At 37.1% G+C, this 13,125-nt stretch overlaps 1 protein-coding gene across 1 annotated transcript in view; it reads right to left on the bottom strand.

Moving 5' to 3' along the window:
• Positions 1 to 13,125, bottom strand: part of MTPN (myotrophin) — a 77,654-nt gene that overhangs the window by 17,997 nt on the left and 46,532 nt on the right. Inside the window, exons 2-3 of the mRNA XM_061414823.1 lie at positions 10,520 to 10,633; positions 9,606 to 9,689 (exon numbers count right to left, since the gene is read on the bottom strand). Coding sequence (XP_061270807.1) covers positions 9,606 to 9,689; positions 10,520 to 10,633 — 198 coding nt within the window. The remainder of the gene's footprint in view (positions 1 to 9,605; positions 9,690 to 10,519; positions 10,634 to 13,125) is intronic.

Genomic DNA, 13,125 nt, shown 5'->3' on the forward strand with positions numbered 1-13,125 from the left:
TCGACTCAGACAATCCTGTGGACTGTAGCCTGTCAGGCTCCCCTGTCCGTGGGATTCTCCAGGCAAGAATACTGGAGTGGGTTGCCATTTCCTTATCCAGGGGATCTTCCCAACCCAGGAATCAAAGCCGGGGAAGTCATAGGACCAGGTATTAAATCTGTCTTTGCTAACTTCAGGGCCATGCACCCTGTCTGCCTCTCTAAACAATGTGCTAAACAAGCAACAGGAAATGGCATGACAATGAACGACAATATGAACGACTATACTTGCGAGGACTTCTAATTTATGTGGTAGGCTGTGTTGCTATTTTAACCCTTTAGTTTGAAAAAAATAAAAAACTGATTCTTATAACCTCGATTAACTCTTAAAGAGAAAAGTAGCCACCCCAACCTATTTACATAACAAAAGCTAACAAATGAAGCCCCTTCTCCACCCCCGGAGCAATGAGACACATTCTGTTTCCCTGTACTTCTCATTTGGAGACAGTGACCACAGCTCATTTTCAGCTGCATATATAATGATCTTGGATTTGTTCTTATGTTACAGCTCTGGTGTCAAAGTAGTGGAGCTTGAATCCTCATTCTCCTCCTAATGAGCTGTGCGATCCTGGGAAAGCTTCCCAATGCTTGGTGCCTCAGTTTCCCCATCTGTAAAATGGGGGATTAAAAATCGTACCCACTTCATGGGATTACTGTGATGATTAAATGAATCAATATATGTAAAGCACTTAAATGACATTTCTTAGGTATAAGTACTATTTTAACTAGGAGCTAATTCATTTACCTTTTCATCAACTCTATGTGGTAAGTACTAGCCCCATGTCTCAGAAGAGAACATTCAGGCTGAGACGATAAGGAATTTATTTAAAGCCACAAAGTTATTAAGAACTGAAAGCCAAACTTGGAGGCGTGTGACATCACAGGACACACTTTATGTCACTAACAGAAACTATCTAAAATAACGATGCACTCCAGTCTGAAAGAGCTAAATAGGTAAAAAAAAAAAAAAAAGCTTACAAAGGACATACTTGTGGATGAGATTTGTAAGGTGTATCAAAACAGTATAACAACTGGTTTCTCCAGCATCTGGGGGCACTTTTCTAGCTATATCAAGCCTGCTAGTTCTTTCCTCATGCAGTTTCTTAAAATAAGGCAATTCAGAAAAGGTATTGCTCAGTTCTTTGTAGGTCACTAGTCCTAAAATTTTTTTGAAACTAAACTTGCCCATGTTACATGGAAAAGAACTTTGGGGGTTAAAGCAATAAATAGTATGTGTGCTTTGAGAATATGCAAAACTGTTTAGATTTTACCAGGAGTGGAACAGTGAGTAATTTGAGTAAAAAAATGTTTCTACCTACCATACATCTACTTGTTTAAGCTGAAAAGGGGTGGACTTCTAAGCCCTTGTGTCTTGATTCTCAATTCAAGCAACAGAAAATGTACCACAGACACCTCTTTTGACAATGCTGGTATTTGAGAGGGATATGCAAATTTTATTATCAACTGGCTGCTTGAGTTTTTTCAAGTACAGCATAGAATAGAAAACATATTGAGCAAAATCTTCAGTATTATCAGGTAAGATGCTTTTCTAATATTAGCAGTTTTAGTACTTTTTATTCTCTATGGCAGTTGTACATAAGATGTTAATCATTTTAACTTCCTTTTTATAAAAGGAAGGCCATTGAGTAAATCTGTTTTTCACTCATTTATCCACACAATGAACATAGAGTGGTCTGAATCAGCTGGGCATCAAAGTTGCACAAACATCAGTGGTTACATATTTCTCTTGAAAGGTTACAGGAGACATCCTAAGGAGGTACATTCTGTGACACAGTGTAAAGCAGAGAAATAACGGAAAACAAAAAAGCCAAGTTTATTTTGGACTTTTCTCTCTCAGATATAGCTTAGTATGCTAAATGTCTCTACCAACAAATGAACTTATAATAATAAGTATATTGCCAGTTTGATTCTGTAAGAATAAAACAGTAATTATATTTTAAAAACTCATTAAATATTATAAGATTTGTGATTCTCTCATGCTAAGGTGCCTTTTCTTTATTTGTTTAAAAGAATTCTTATTTACTAGGAGGTTGAGTGGTCATTTTTAATAGTAGTATATCGCATATAAGGGACAGAGTATAAACATACACAAGAGTAATGAATACTTGTCTGTCTGAATTCTAAATGACAGTAAACATAAATGTTTACTTTGATGTTAAGTATTTCCCTTTTCCCCACAATACCCTAGAGTGGATTATTTAGAGACAGTTTTCCTTAGAATTAAGGAAACAAGGAGACGTCTTAAAATCTTTTATTATCAAAAGAATTACATAAATTATAAAGAATTTTAGTAAGTATAAATGTAGAAATCTGATATATATTAAATACTATACTAGATTAGAGAAAATGTTAATATTAGAGGAAATGTCTAGCCTGATCAAGTGTATTAATGTTACAGGCAAACAATTACTTCTCAGAGAACTGTTTTTTAAACCACATAGAAATTAAGATGCTGCCAAATTATACATAACTGTGAAAAATAAATGAATTTCAGACTTACGAATATCCATCAGCCATAACATAGTTCGAGAGTATCATTTTGTGATTAACTCTCTTCTACATAATGTGTGCCTGCAACATTACTATTATTCAGGCATTTGAGATTTTAGTCAGGAAGTCAGTAGTATTTTTATACATCTTTTAAATATCTTTTATTCCAAACGTTTCCTGTTTTTTTTCAGGTAAAAAAAAAAAAAAATCTTATTCAACTGTGAGATAATTACAATTTAAAATGACAGGTGCTTACATGGTCTGTTTTTGCTTTCATAACATTAGGTCAAAGTCTATTAGGTTTGATCGTTTTAGTGACTGCGGGTCAGCTGCCACTTCTGTTTCATACTCTCACTCGGGCTTCTTACTCCCTAAGACTACTCTATTCCCCAGGATGCTTCTGGAGCCTGAATTTTTAATCTGTTTCATCTGTCTCCTTTCACCAAACCACTGTTTCTCATGTACTCTGGATTTGGTGAGTACCAGGAGTTTTGTTCATTTTCCTTGAATCGTATTTAGTATTATTTAGTAGTTCTACAGTTTTAGCTTATACTTTTAAACATTCATGATCATTTTATATTTCAATATTTGTTTTTATTCACATAGTAATTTCTTGCTTATTCCTTGGGTGCTGACCACTTGTGGGCTTCAAGCTGCCTTGGATCGACTCCTAACTTGCAACAGTCCTCTCTTGCTTATATTTGGGAATGCCTTCTTCAGCTTCATATCACCTGCTTTCTGTCTCTCAAGGATAATTTATTGTCTCATGAATCCCATCTTATGGTTTAAAGCAGATGTCAATTCATTTATTTTAAAAAACCTCTTTTCTATTATCAGAGGGCTAAAGGGGGATACCCTGGCATATGTTCAGACCTCAGTCTTGAAGTGAAAGGCTCACAAGTGTTGATTTCTACATTTTTTTTCAATCATGAGTGTAACAATAAAAAATAAGGCCAACAGCTTTTACCTGCAAAAATATAATCATTTCTCATAATTGTCCATAATGATAAGTCTGAAAATGAACTCTCAAGGAGAAAGAACATGTGTGGAGTCATATCTTGGAAAAAATCTTGATTCCATTACTTTCTGTTAGACTTTAGGAAGTTGTTTAACTTCCTTTATTGTCACCTTATGTATTTGGAGATTACATGAACAAAAGTTATATTTTCCATAGATGTTAGCTTCCTTTTTTGCTATATGGATAATAAAGAATTAAACATCTTAAATTCCCACTTGTGTCATAACTTCATCTTCCACTGCATTAAAATTAAAATTGTCCAGTAAATGGCATAGCTTGATTGTATAAAATCAAACCACATGATTTGATTTTATATTTAATTCTAGCAACTCTTTTGTTTTTGTAATTTTTGTTTTTATCATTACTTGTGATCATATTGAGTTTTAAAATATTATTTTGGCTTTTCCCTTATGCTAATGATGTACCAGTGGAATAATACAGTTGTGTAGCTGAGAATCCATTTGTAACTTATAGTTGGCTCTTTGTATCTGTGGTTCCTCCGCATTTGTGGATTCACCCAACCATGCATCGTGCAGTATGTTCAGCATTTACTACTGAAAAAAATCCGCATATAAGTGTGCTGGTTCAATACAAACCTTTGTTGTTCAAGTTGTATATTAGAGCTGTCAACAAATCTGGAAAACTTCTAAACTATGTACTTTCAAATGAATTCATAGTAATTGATAAGGATTCTAACTTTGATAAAAAGCAGGACAAACCAGATTACATAATATAAACTCTGAGTGGACTTTAAATAAATGCACTAGACCATGGAATAGCCTTATTTTAGTTAATTAAGGATTTTTGAAAGAGCACAATTTCCTCCTTTAAAAATTTTGTTAACTACTGGGTATCCATTAAGAAGCTTATGCAAAAATAAAATCAATGTAATTAATTAAAAAAAAAAAAACAATACTACATTGTATTACATTGCTTTAAAAAGGTAATGTGTTGCTTTCAAAAAGATAAAAAGAAAATCTTTCTTTCATCTAAAATAACAGCTCTACATGGTTACAATTGGTTTGCCATCAATATAGCCACCTCTGAATGTCACTTATTTAGCTACAAAAATAAGGCTCAGATATAATCAAAGGACAAAATTACAGGCACAAATAAAATTAAAAACTACTTTAAAGTCAGGAAACTCAACTTATAACCGATAATTCAGCAATATAGTATATATCTATGAAGACCCTTCTGGGATAACATATAATGGCTTATCATATATTCAAATCAAGCCAGCTTTTCAGGAACTTATTTAAGTAGAAGATTTAAGGTCTTAATGACCTACAGCATAGTGTTTTGGGAATAAAAAATATGGAACAATGGTCTGTGCTCTCGCTATCTGAAGAGTAATCACTTCTTGTTCTGTTTGTCCTAGGTGGAAAGAAGCTGAGATTGAACGGTTTTATGAAGACCTACATGACCTTTTAGAACTAACACCCAAAAAAGATGTCCTTTTCATTATAGGAGACTGGAATGCAAAAGTAGGAAGTCAAGAAACACCTGGAGTAACAGGCAAATTTGGCCTTGGAGTACAGAATGAAGCAGGGCAAAGGCTAATAGAGTTTTGCCAAGAGAACACACTGGTCATGACACTGTCTTCCAACAACACAAAAGAAGACTCTACACATGGACATCACTAGATGGTCAACACTGAAATCAGACTGATTATATTCTTTGCAGCCAAAGATGGAGAAGCTCTATACAGTGAGCAAAAACAAGACCGGGAGCTGACTGTGGCTCAGATCATGAACTCTTTATTGCCAAATTCAGACTTAAAATGAAGAAAGTGAGGAAAACCATTAGACCATTCAGGTTTGGCCTAAATCAAAACGCTGATGATTATACAGTGGAAGTGAGAAATAGATTTATGGACTAGATCTGATAGACAGTGTCTGATGAACTATGGATGGAGGTTCGTGACATTGTACAGGAGACAGGGATCAAGACCATCCCTGTGGAAAAGAAATGCAAAAAAGCAAAATGGCTGTCTGGGGAGGCCTTACAAATAGCTGTGAAGAGAAGAGAAGTGAAAAGCAAAGGAGAAAAGGAAAGATAAAAGCATCTGAATGCAGAGTTCCAAAGAATAGCAAGGAGAGATCAGAAAGCCTTCCTCAGCGATCAATGCAAAGAAATAGAGGAAAACAACAGAATGGGAAAGGCTAGAGATCTCTTCAAGAAAAATTAGAGATACCAAGGGAACATTTCACGCAAAAATGAGCTCGATAAAGGACAGAAATGGTATGGACCTAACAGAAGCAGAAGATATTAAGAAGAGATGGCAAGAATACACAGAAGAACTGTACAGAAAAGATCTTCATGACCCAGATAATCACGATGGTGTGATCACTCACCTAGAGACTGACATCCTGGAATGTGAAGTCAAGTGGGCCTTAGAAGGCATCACTACGAACAAAGCTAGTGGAGGTGATGGAATTCCAGTTGAGCTATTTCAAATCCTGAAAGATGATGCTGTGAAAGTGCTGCACTCAATATGCCAGCAAATTTGGAAAACTCAGCAGTGGCCACAGGACTGGAAAAGGTCAGTTTTCATTCCAATCCCAAAGAAAGGCAATGCCAAAGAATGCTAAAACTACTGCACAATTGCACTCATCTCACATGCTAGTAAAGTAATGCTCAAAATTCTCCAAGCCAGGCTTCAGCAATATGTGAACCATGAACTTCCAGATAGCTGGTTTTAGAAAAGGCAGAGGAACCAGAGATCAAATTGCCAACATCCACTGGATCATCGAAAAAGCAAGAGAGTTCCAGAAAAACATCTATTTCTGCTTTATTGACTATGCCAAAGCCTTTGACTGTGTGGATCACAATAAACTGTGGAAAATTCTTCAAGAGATGGGAATACCAGACCACCTGACCTGCCTCTTGAGAAATCTGTATGCAGGTCAGGAAGCAACAGTTAGAACTGGACATGGACAACAGACTGGTTCCAAATAGGAAAAGGAGTACGTCAAGGCTGTGTATTGTCACCCTGCTTATTCAACTTCTATGCAGGGTACATCATGAGAAACGCTGGGCTGGAAGAAGCACAAGCTGGAATCAAGATTGCTGGGAGAAATATTAATAACCTCAGATATGCAGATGACACTACCCTTATGGCAGAAATTGAAGAGGAACTAAAAAGCTTCTTGATGAAAGTGAAAGAGGAGAGTGGAAAAGTTGACTTAAAGCTCAACATTCAGAAAACGAAGATCATGGCATCTGGTCCCATCACTTCATGGCAAGTAGATGGGGAAACAGTGGAAACAGTGTCAGACTTTATTTTTTTGGGCTCCAAAATCACCGCAGATGGTGACTGCAGCCATGAAATTAAAAGATGCTTACTCCTTGGAAGGAAAGTTATGACCAACCTAGACAGTATATTGAAAAGCAGCGATATTACTTTGCCAACAAAGGTCTTTCTAGTCAAGGCTATGGTTTTTCCAGTGGTCGCGTATGGATGTGAGAGTTGGACTGTGAAGAAAGCTGAGCACCGAAGAATTGATGCTTTTGAACTGTGGTGTTGGAGAAGACTCTTGAGAGTCCCTTGGACTGCAAGGAGATCCAACCAGTCCATTCTGAAGGAGATCAGCCCTGGGTGTTCTTTGGAAGGATTGATGCTAAAACTGAAACTCCAGTACTTTGGCCACCTCATGCTGAGAGTTGACTCTGATGCTGGGAGGGATTGGGGGCAGGAGGAGAAGGGGATGACACAGGATGAGATGGCTGGATGTCATACTGACTTAACGGACGTGAGTCTGAGTGAACCTCGGGAATTACAGGGAGGCCTGGTGTGCTGCAATTCATGGGGTCGCAGAGTCGGACTCGACTGAACTGAACTGAGGTCGAAAGAAAGGCTTATCAGAAACAAATACATTTCTGATCTACAGTTTGAGATCTGGCTACAAAGAAGGAGCTGGCTTAGGGGTACCTCATTTGGTAAATGACCAGAGCCCTAAGCTAAAAAAGGATCCCTGGAGGTTTTTATTTTCAGAGAACAAAAAGCCTTGGCTAGGTACAAAAGGTCACAGAAAGAGGGAGAAAGGAGGAGGAGGAGTCATTTATTTCTTGTTTTTATTCTGACTTATTAATTTGTAATTAAGATATAACTGATACTATAATTACAATTTAAGGTATACAACAAAATGATATGTGTATGTACTGTGAAATGGTTACCCCAATAAGTTTAAATAAAAATCACCTCACATAGTTTAAAATTTTTCCTCTGAGAACTTTTAAGCTCTATTGCTAAGTCACTTCAGTCGTGTCCAACTCTGTGCGACCCCATAGACGGCAGCCCACCAGGCTTCCCCGTCCCTGGGATTCTCCAGGCAAGAACATTGGAGTGGGTTGCCATTTCCTTCTCCAGTGCATGAAAGTGAAAAGTGAAAGTGAAGTCACTCAGTCGTGTCCGACCCTCAACGACCCCATGGACTGCAGGCTTCCAGGCTCCTCTGTCCATGGGATTTTCCAGGCAAGAGTACTGGAGTGAGCATCTCTCAAATATAATATAGTATTGCTGCTTCTTTTGCTCTACACTCAGAAGATATATTGAGGTGGGCCAATTAAGCCAACCCTGAGGAAGAAAGCTGAGATAGAGACAAAGAAATCAGATGCTGGTCATGTGGCTTAAACCCACAGACAAGCTGTGCCTCAACCTAGAACTGTGTGAGTCAACATGATCTCTTTTACTGCTTGAGCCTGTCTAAGCTGGGTTTAGTTACTTTCAATAGAGTCCTAACCAATAAAATATTACAATTAAATCTTTCATGAATTGTAAATTAATATTTGTAGCCTCCGACAACCAGTTTTTAACATAATACAAAAACATTCCCCCAAGGCTGAAATTATCCATAGTTCTCAAAGGTTCTTTTTAATCTTTACATGAGTGTGGGGGACGGGAAGACAGGAGAAAGATACAGTGGCTGGAAATCTTCATGACCACATCCCACCAAAGATGCTGGATCCATTACAGTGGTAAAGAATAATGTGTTCCACCACCACACGTTTCAAGAAATCCGGTATTTGTGCTGAAGGTATGGGTAAAACCCCCTAATTTTAAAGGACCTGGGTTAACTGCTTTCAGATAGTACCTTTGAAAAGTTGTCAATAAAGTGTTGGGACAAAAGTACTACTTTCTTTCCCAATGTTCTCCAAATCCTACTGAAACTGAATCTATGAAGCATATAATCCTCTTTAGTCTTAAACATAATAAAAGCTACTATTTATTGACTATTATGATGTGTCAGGTACTGTGCAAAATGCTTCATATATATTTACTCATTTTATTTCTAATTCTTTCTTCTTCTTTTAGCAGGACTTATTTGAAAATTCCAAATTAAACATTATTAACATTTTCCAGAATATGGCCATGAAAAGATAATTTTGGGATTAACGTGAGTGCCTTATTTTACGATGATTTCTTGTCTTCCAACATTTGCAGTTTCCATCTAATACAGTTAGAATGGTTGCAACTGACTGGTTAATTTTTAAGGCTGGACTCTGACCTTCATTTGAGAGCTTGTAATCAAAGACAAAACACTGGAAAACTCCAAATGTACCATGATCTCAATCATATCAAGAAACCAAATGACTTGGAGAGCCCCTTACAGCAATCCTCAATAATCTTGCTCAGAAAGATCACTACAGACAAAGAAGTTTACAAATTTCAAAGGCAAGGTTATAAAAGTGTGGTATGTGAATCTGGCACCAGTCTGCAAACTGTTACTAGCACAGGACAACATTTTCTGTATTAAGTACAATGTCTAGTTCAGCTAACTTTTAAAAAGAAAATTGCAGGATATTCTTGATGAAGGAGACTGTGTTGACTTATTTTCTAGCTCAGGCTCTTTACCCAGTAAGAACTGGTAACAGCGTGTGGATCAGCTCTTTCAAGCAACATTGCTCTAGTCTTCAATTTTGGCTGTTACCTCTAATTTTTCTGTTCCTGATGCCACACAAAATTTAAGTAAATTAATAACCAATTACTTAGCTTGAACAGTTATAAAACAATAAAAACCAGCAATTGACCTCACCTTTGACAGAAGCAATTTCACGCAGGAAACATGACCTTCATAGACGGCAGACAGAAGAGGTGTGATATGATGTTTATCTGGAGCCTATGAAAGAATGAGATATAGATCACTTTATCCATTTTTCATTTCTTCCTTCTCTCTAGATCATTAGGGAATGCTTGTAAATAACTGAAAATCAATGTTCTCCCATTTTTAGCCTCTTACAGAGCTGACAGAGGCCTAGGCCCACAAGCAGTTTCTCCTTAGAAGCCGGTGAAACAGAGGGAGCAGGACTTTGACCCCAGCTCAAATCTGGACTCTGGCACTTAACTGTGTGACTAGTTACTTAACCTCTCTGAGCCTCAACCCCCCACTACTGTAGGCTCGCCAGTATGAAGAGGTAACAGATGCCCAAAATTGGGCCAGGTGACATGGCAGCCCCTGAGATGTGAAAAGTTCATCTCACTTGCTCTTTATGGTTACTTAAAACATTTTTCTGAAACTCTGAAATGCAGAGGCTACAAAAGGCAAGAATCAAGAGATAACTGCTGCCTGACTGTTGTCCAAAAATCCACTTTTAGATTTTCCGTATGACTACAGGGCCTATCCTCCACTGGGTGATAGCCATTTGCTACCTACAGATAGTGCTAACTCTCAGACTGCTTTAGAACATGAAAAGGAAGCATGAATCTATCTATCCTGTGTCCCCCACCCCCAAGTTTTATCAGTTTAAAAAAATAAACTTGTTCTGCTTATTAAAAAAAAAATCACAACCATGTATTTCTAAGCTACAGAAATTCAGCAAAATTTCAGACTATATTCTTACTTTCACATGAGATTTCCACCAGTAACTATTTTACAAATCTACTGAAAACAACTACCCAATAGCATGCAACAGGAATTTTTTTTCTAGAATGACAATGTTCTTTACATACATTAATATCTGCTCCTTTCAGCAGCAGAAATTCCAGGATTTCAAGCTGTCCACAATCTGCTGCATAATGAAGAGGCTTTCTTCCACCTTCTAGTGTCCGGTTGACATCTTCTCCCTTAGAAGCCAAATGAAAACAGTATTCGTAAGGATGGTAGACTGAAGAAGGGAAATGAAGCACCTGGTAGCTTTACTTTCTTAAAGCTACAAGGGTTTCGTCAAAGAATTACATTACCTGCAAAGTGAAACAAGCAACCAAGAGCTTGAAATTAAATTCTGCACAATGGTTAGCACACAGTATGACTGCAATTCAAACCATTAGTCAAGCTGAAAACAATTAAAAAAAAAAAGCTAAATGTAATGAAATATATGATTGTGCTCTATTTCTAAGGAATTTTAATCACCATGAAGTCAAGATGTGACCAGCAAAGAAAAAATGTTGAGTTTAAATAAAGATTTTACACAGATCATATAACATGTATTTTAATACTTCAGAGAAAGCATCACTACTTTGATGGAGGCAGACATCACTATCAAAAGGTAATCAGTATTGGCTATTAAGAATTCATTTCATTCATTCATTCAAATTTAAGCTCTATTGTATGGTCAGCTCTGTGAACAGAGTGAACAATGGTAAACAAAATCCGAGATGGTTTCTGATTCCACAGAGCTTACCACCCAGTGTGGGAGGCAGATAGTAATCTAATAATCACATGATTAAACATACATTTAACGGAGTTGTGAGAATTAAAGTAACTGATCCATGCAAAGCACTGAAAATAAGGTGGTATAGCTAAAATTAACAGATACAGGATTAGCTATTATTATAAGCTACCTATGTAAATAAATATTTATTTAAATACTGAGTCAAATCCATTACTCAGTATTTTCATTTTAAGGTTAAGGGTCATTATATAGATAAAGCATCTATTTTACAAACAATAAAATCATTAAATTCAAACAATTTGAAATCACTAAATATACAGAGGTATTTTTTTCCCTTAAGGAAAAAGTTTACCTCCAGGGTTTTACATCCTCCAGAAAATTAGCGTTATCATCTTATTTCTCAAGGGCTGGTACTTTAAAAAAAAAAGAAAGCATTCCAAGAGGTAAAACCACCTGCCTATCACAACAATCAGTGGAGGCCTCATAGCATTAAGTCAGGAAACTAAATTACACACAGTGTTTCTGAGTTCCAGGCCAGATGTATGTTTTAAATATATTGTCTCTATGTCAAGAATTTAATAAAAAATAATTTTCCTCCTTTTTAATTCCTCGATGATAAAACAACCTTTTTCAGTTAAGAGGATGTGAGTAATTCACAGCAGTAACTTCTAATGGATTGTTTATTCAAGTCATCTGAATGCAGAGTGCCAAAGAATAGTAAGGAGAGAGAAAGACTTCTTAAGTGAACAATGCAAAGCAACAGAAGAAAACAACAGAATGGGAAAGCCTAGAGATCTCTTCAATAAAATCAGACATACCAAGGGAATATTTCATGCAAAGGTGGGCACAATAAAGGACAGAAATGAACGGGCCTCACAGAAGCAGAAGATATTAAGAAGAGGTGGCAAGAACACACAGAAGAACTGTACAAAAAAGATCTTCACGACCCAGATAATCACGAGGGTATGATCACTTACTTACAGCCAGACATCCTAAAAGACAAAGTCAAGTGGGCCTTAGAAAGCATTTTTCTATGAACAAAGCTAGTGGAGGTGATGGAATTCCAGTTGAGCTATTTCAAATCCTAAATGATGATGCTGTGAAAGTGCCACACTCAATATGCCAACAAATTTGGAAAACTCAGCAGTGGCCACAGGACTGGAAAAGGTCAATTTTCATTCCAATCCCAAAGAAAGGCAATGCCAAAGAATGCTCAAACTACCACACAATTGCACTCATCTCACACACTAGTAAAGTAATGCTCAAAATTCTCCAAGTCGGGCTTCAACAGTACGTGAACCATGAACTTCCAGATGTTCAAGCTGGATTTAGAAAAGCCAGAGGAACCAGAGATCAAATTGCCAACATCCACTAGATCATCGAAAAAGCAAGAGAGTTCCAGAAAAACATCTATTTCTGCTTTATTGACTATGCCAAAGCCTTTGACTGTGTGGATCACAATAAACAGTGGAAAATTCTGAAAGAGATGGGAATACCAGACCACCTGACCTGCCTCCTGTGAAACCTGTATGCAGGTCAAGAAGCAACAGTTAGAACCAGACATGGAACAACGAACAAACTGTTTCCAAATTGGGAAAGGAGTACGTCAAGGCTGAATACTGTCACCCTGTTTATTTAACTTACAGGCAGAGTACATCATGGAAAACGCTGAGCTGGGTGAGGCACAAGCTAGAATCAAGATTGCTGGGAGAAATATCAATAACCTTAGATATGCAGATGATACCACCCTTATGGCAGAATGCGAAGAGGAACTAAAGATTAAGGTGGGGAAACAATGGCAGTGACAGATTTTATTTTCTTGGGCTCCAAAATCACTGCGGTTGGTGACTGCAACCACAAAATTAAAAGACACTTGCTCCTTGGAAGACAATGACAAACCTAGACAGTGTATTAAAAAGCAGAAACATTACTTTGCCTACAAAG

Source organism: Bos javanicus, chromosome 4, assembly GCF_032452875.1.
Source record: "Bos javanicus breed banteng chromosome 4, ARS-OSU_banteng_1.0, whole genome shotgun sequence".
NCBI classification, from domain to species: domain Eukaryota; kingdom Metazoa; phylum Chordata; class Mammalia; order Artiodactyla; family Bovidae; genus Bos; species Bos javanicus.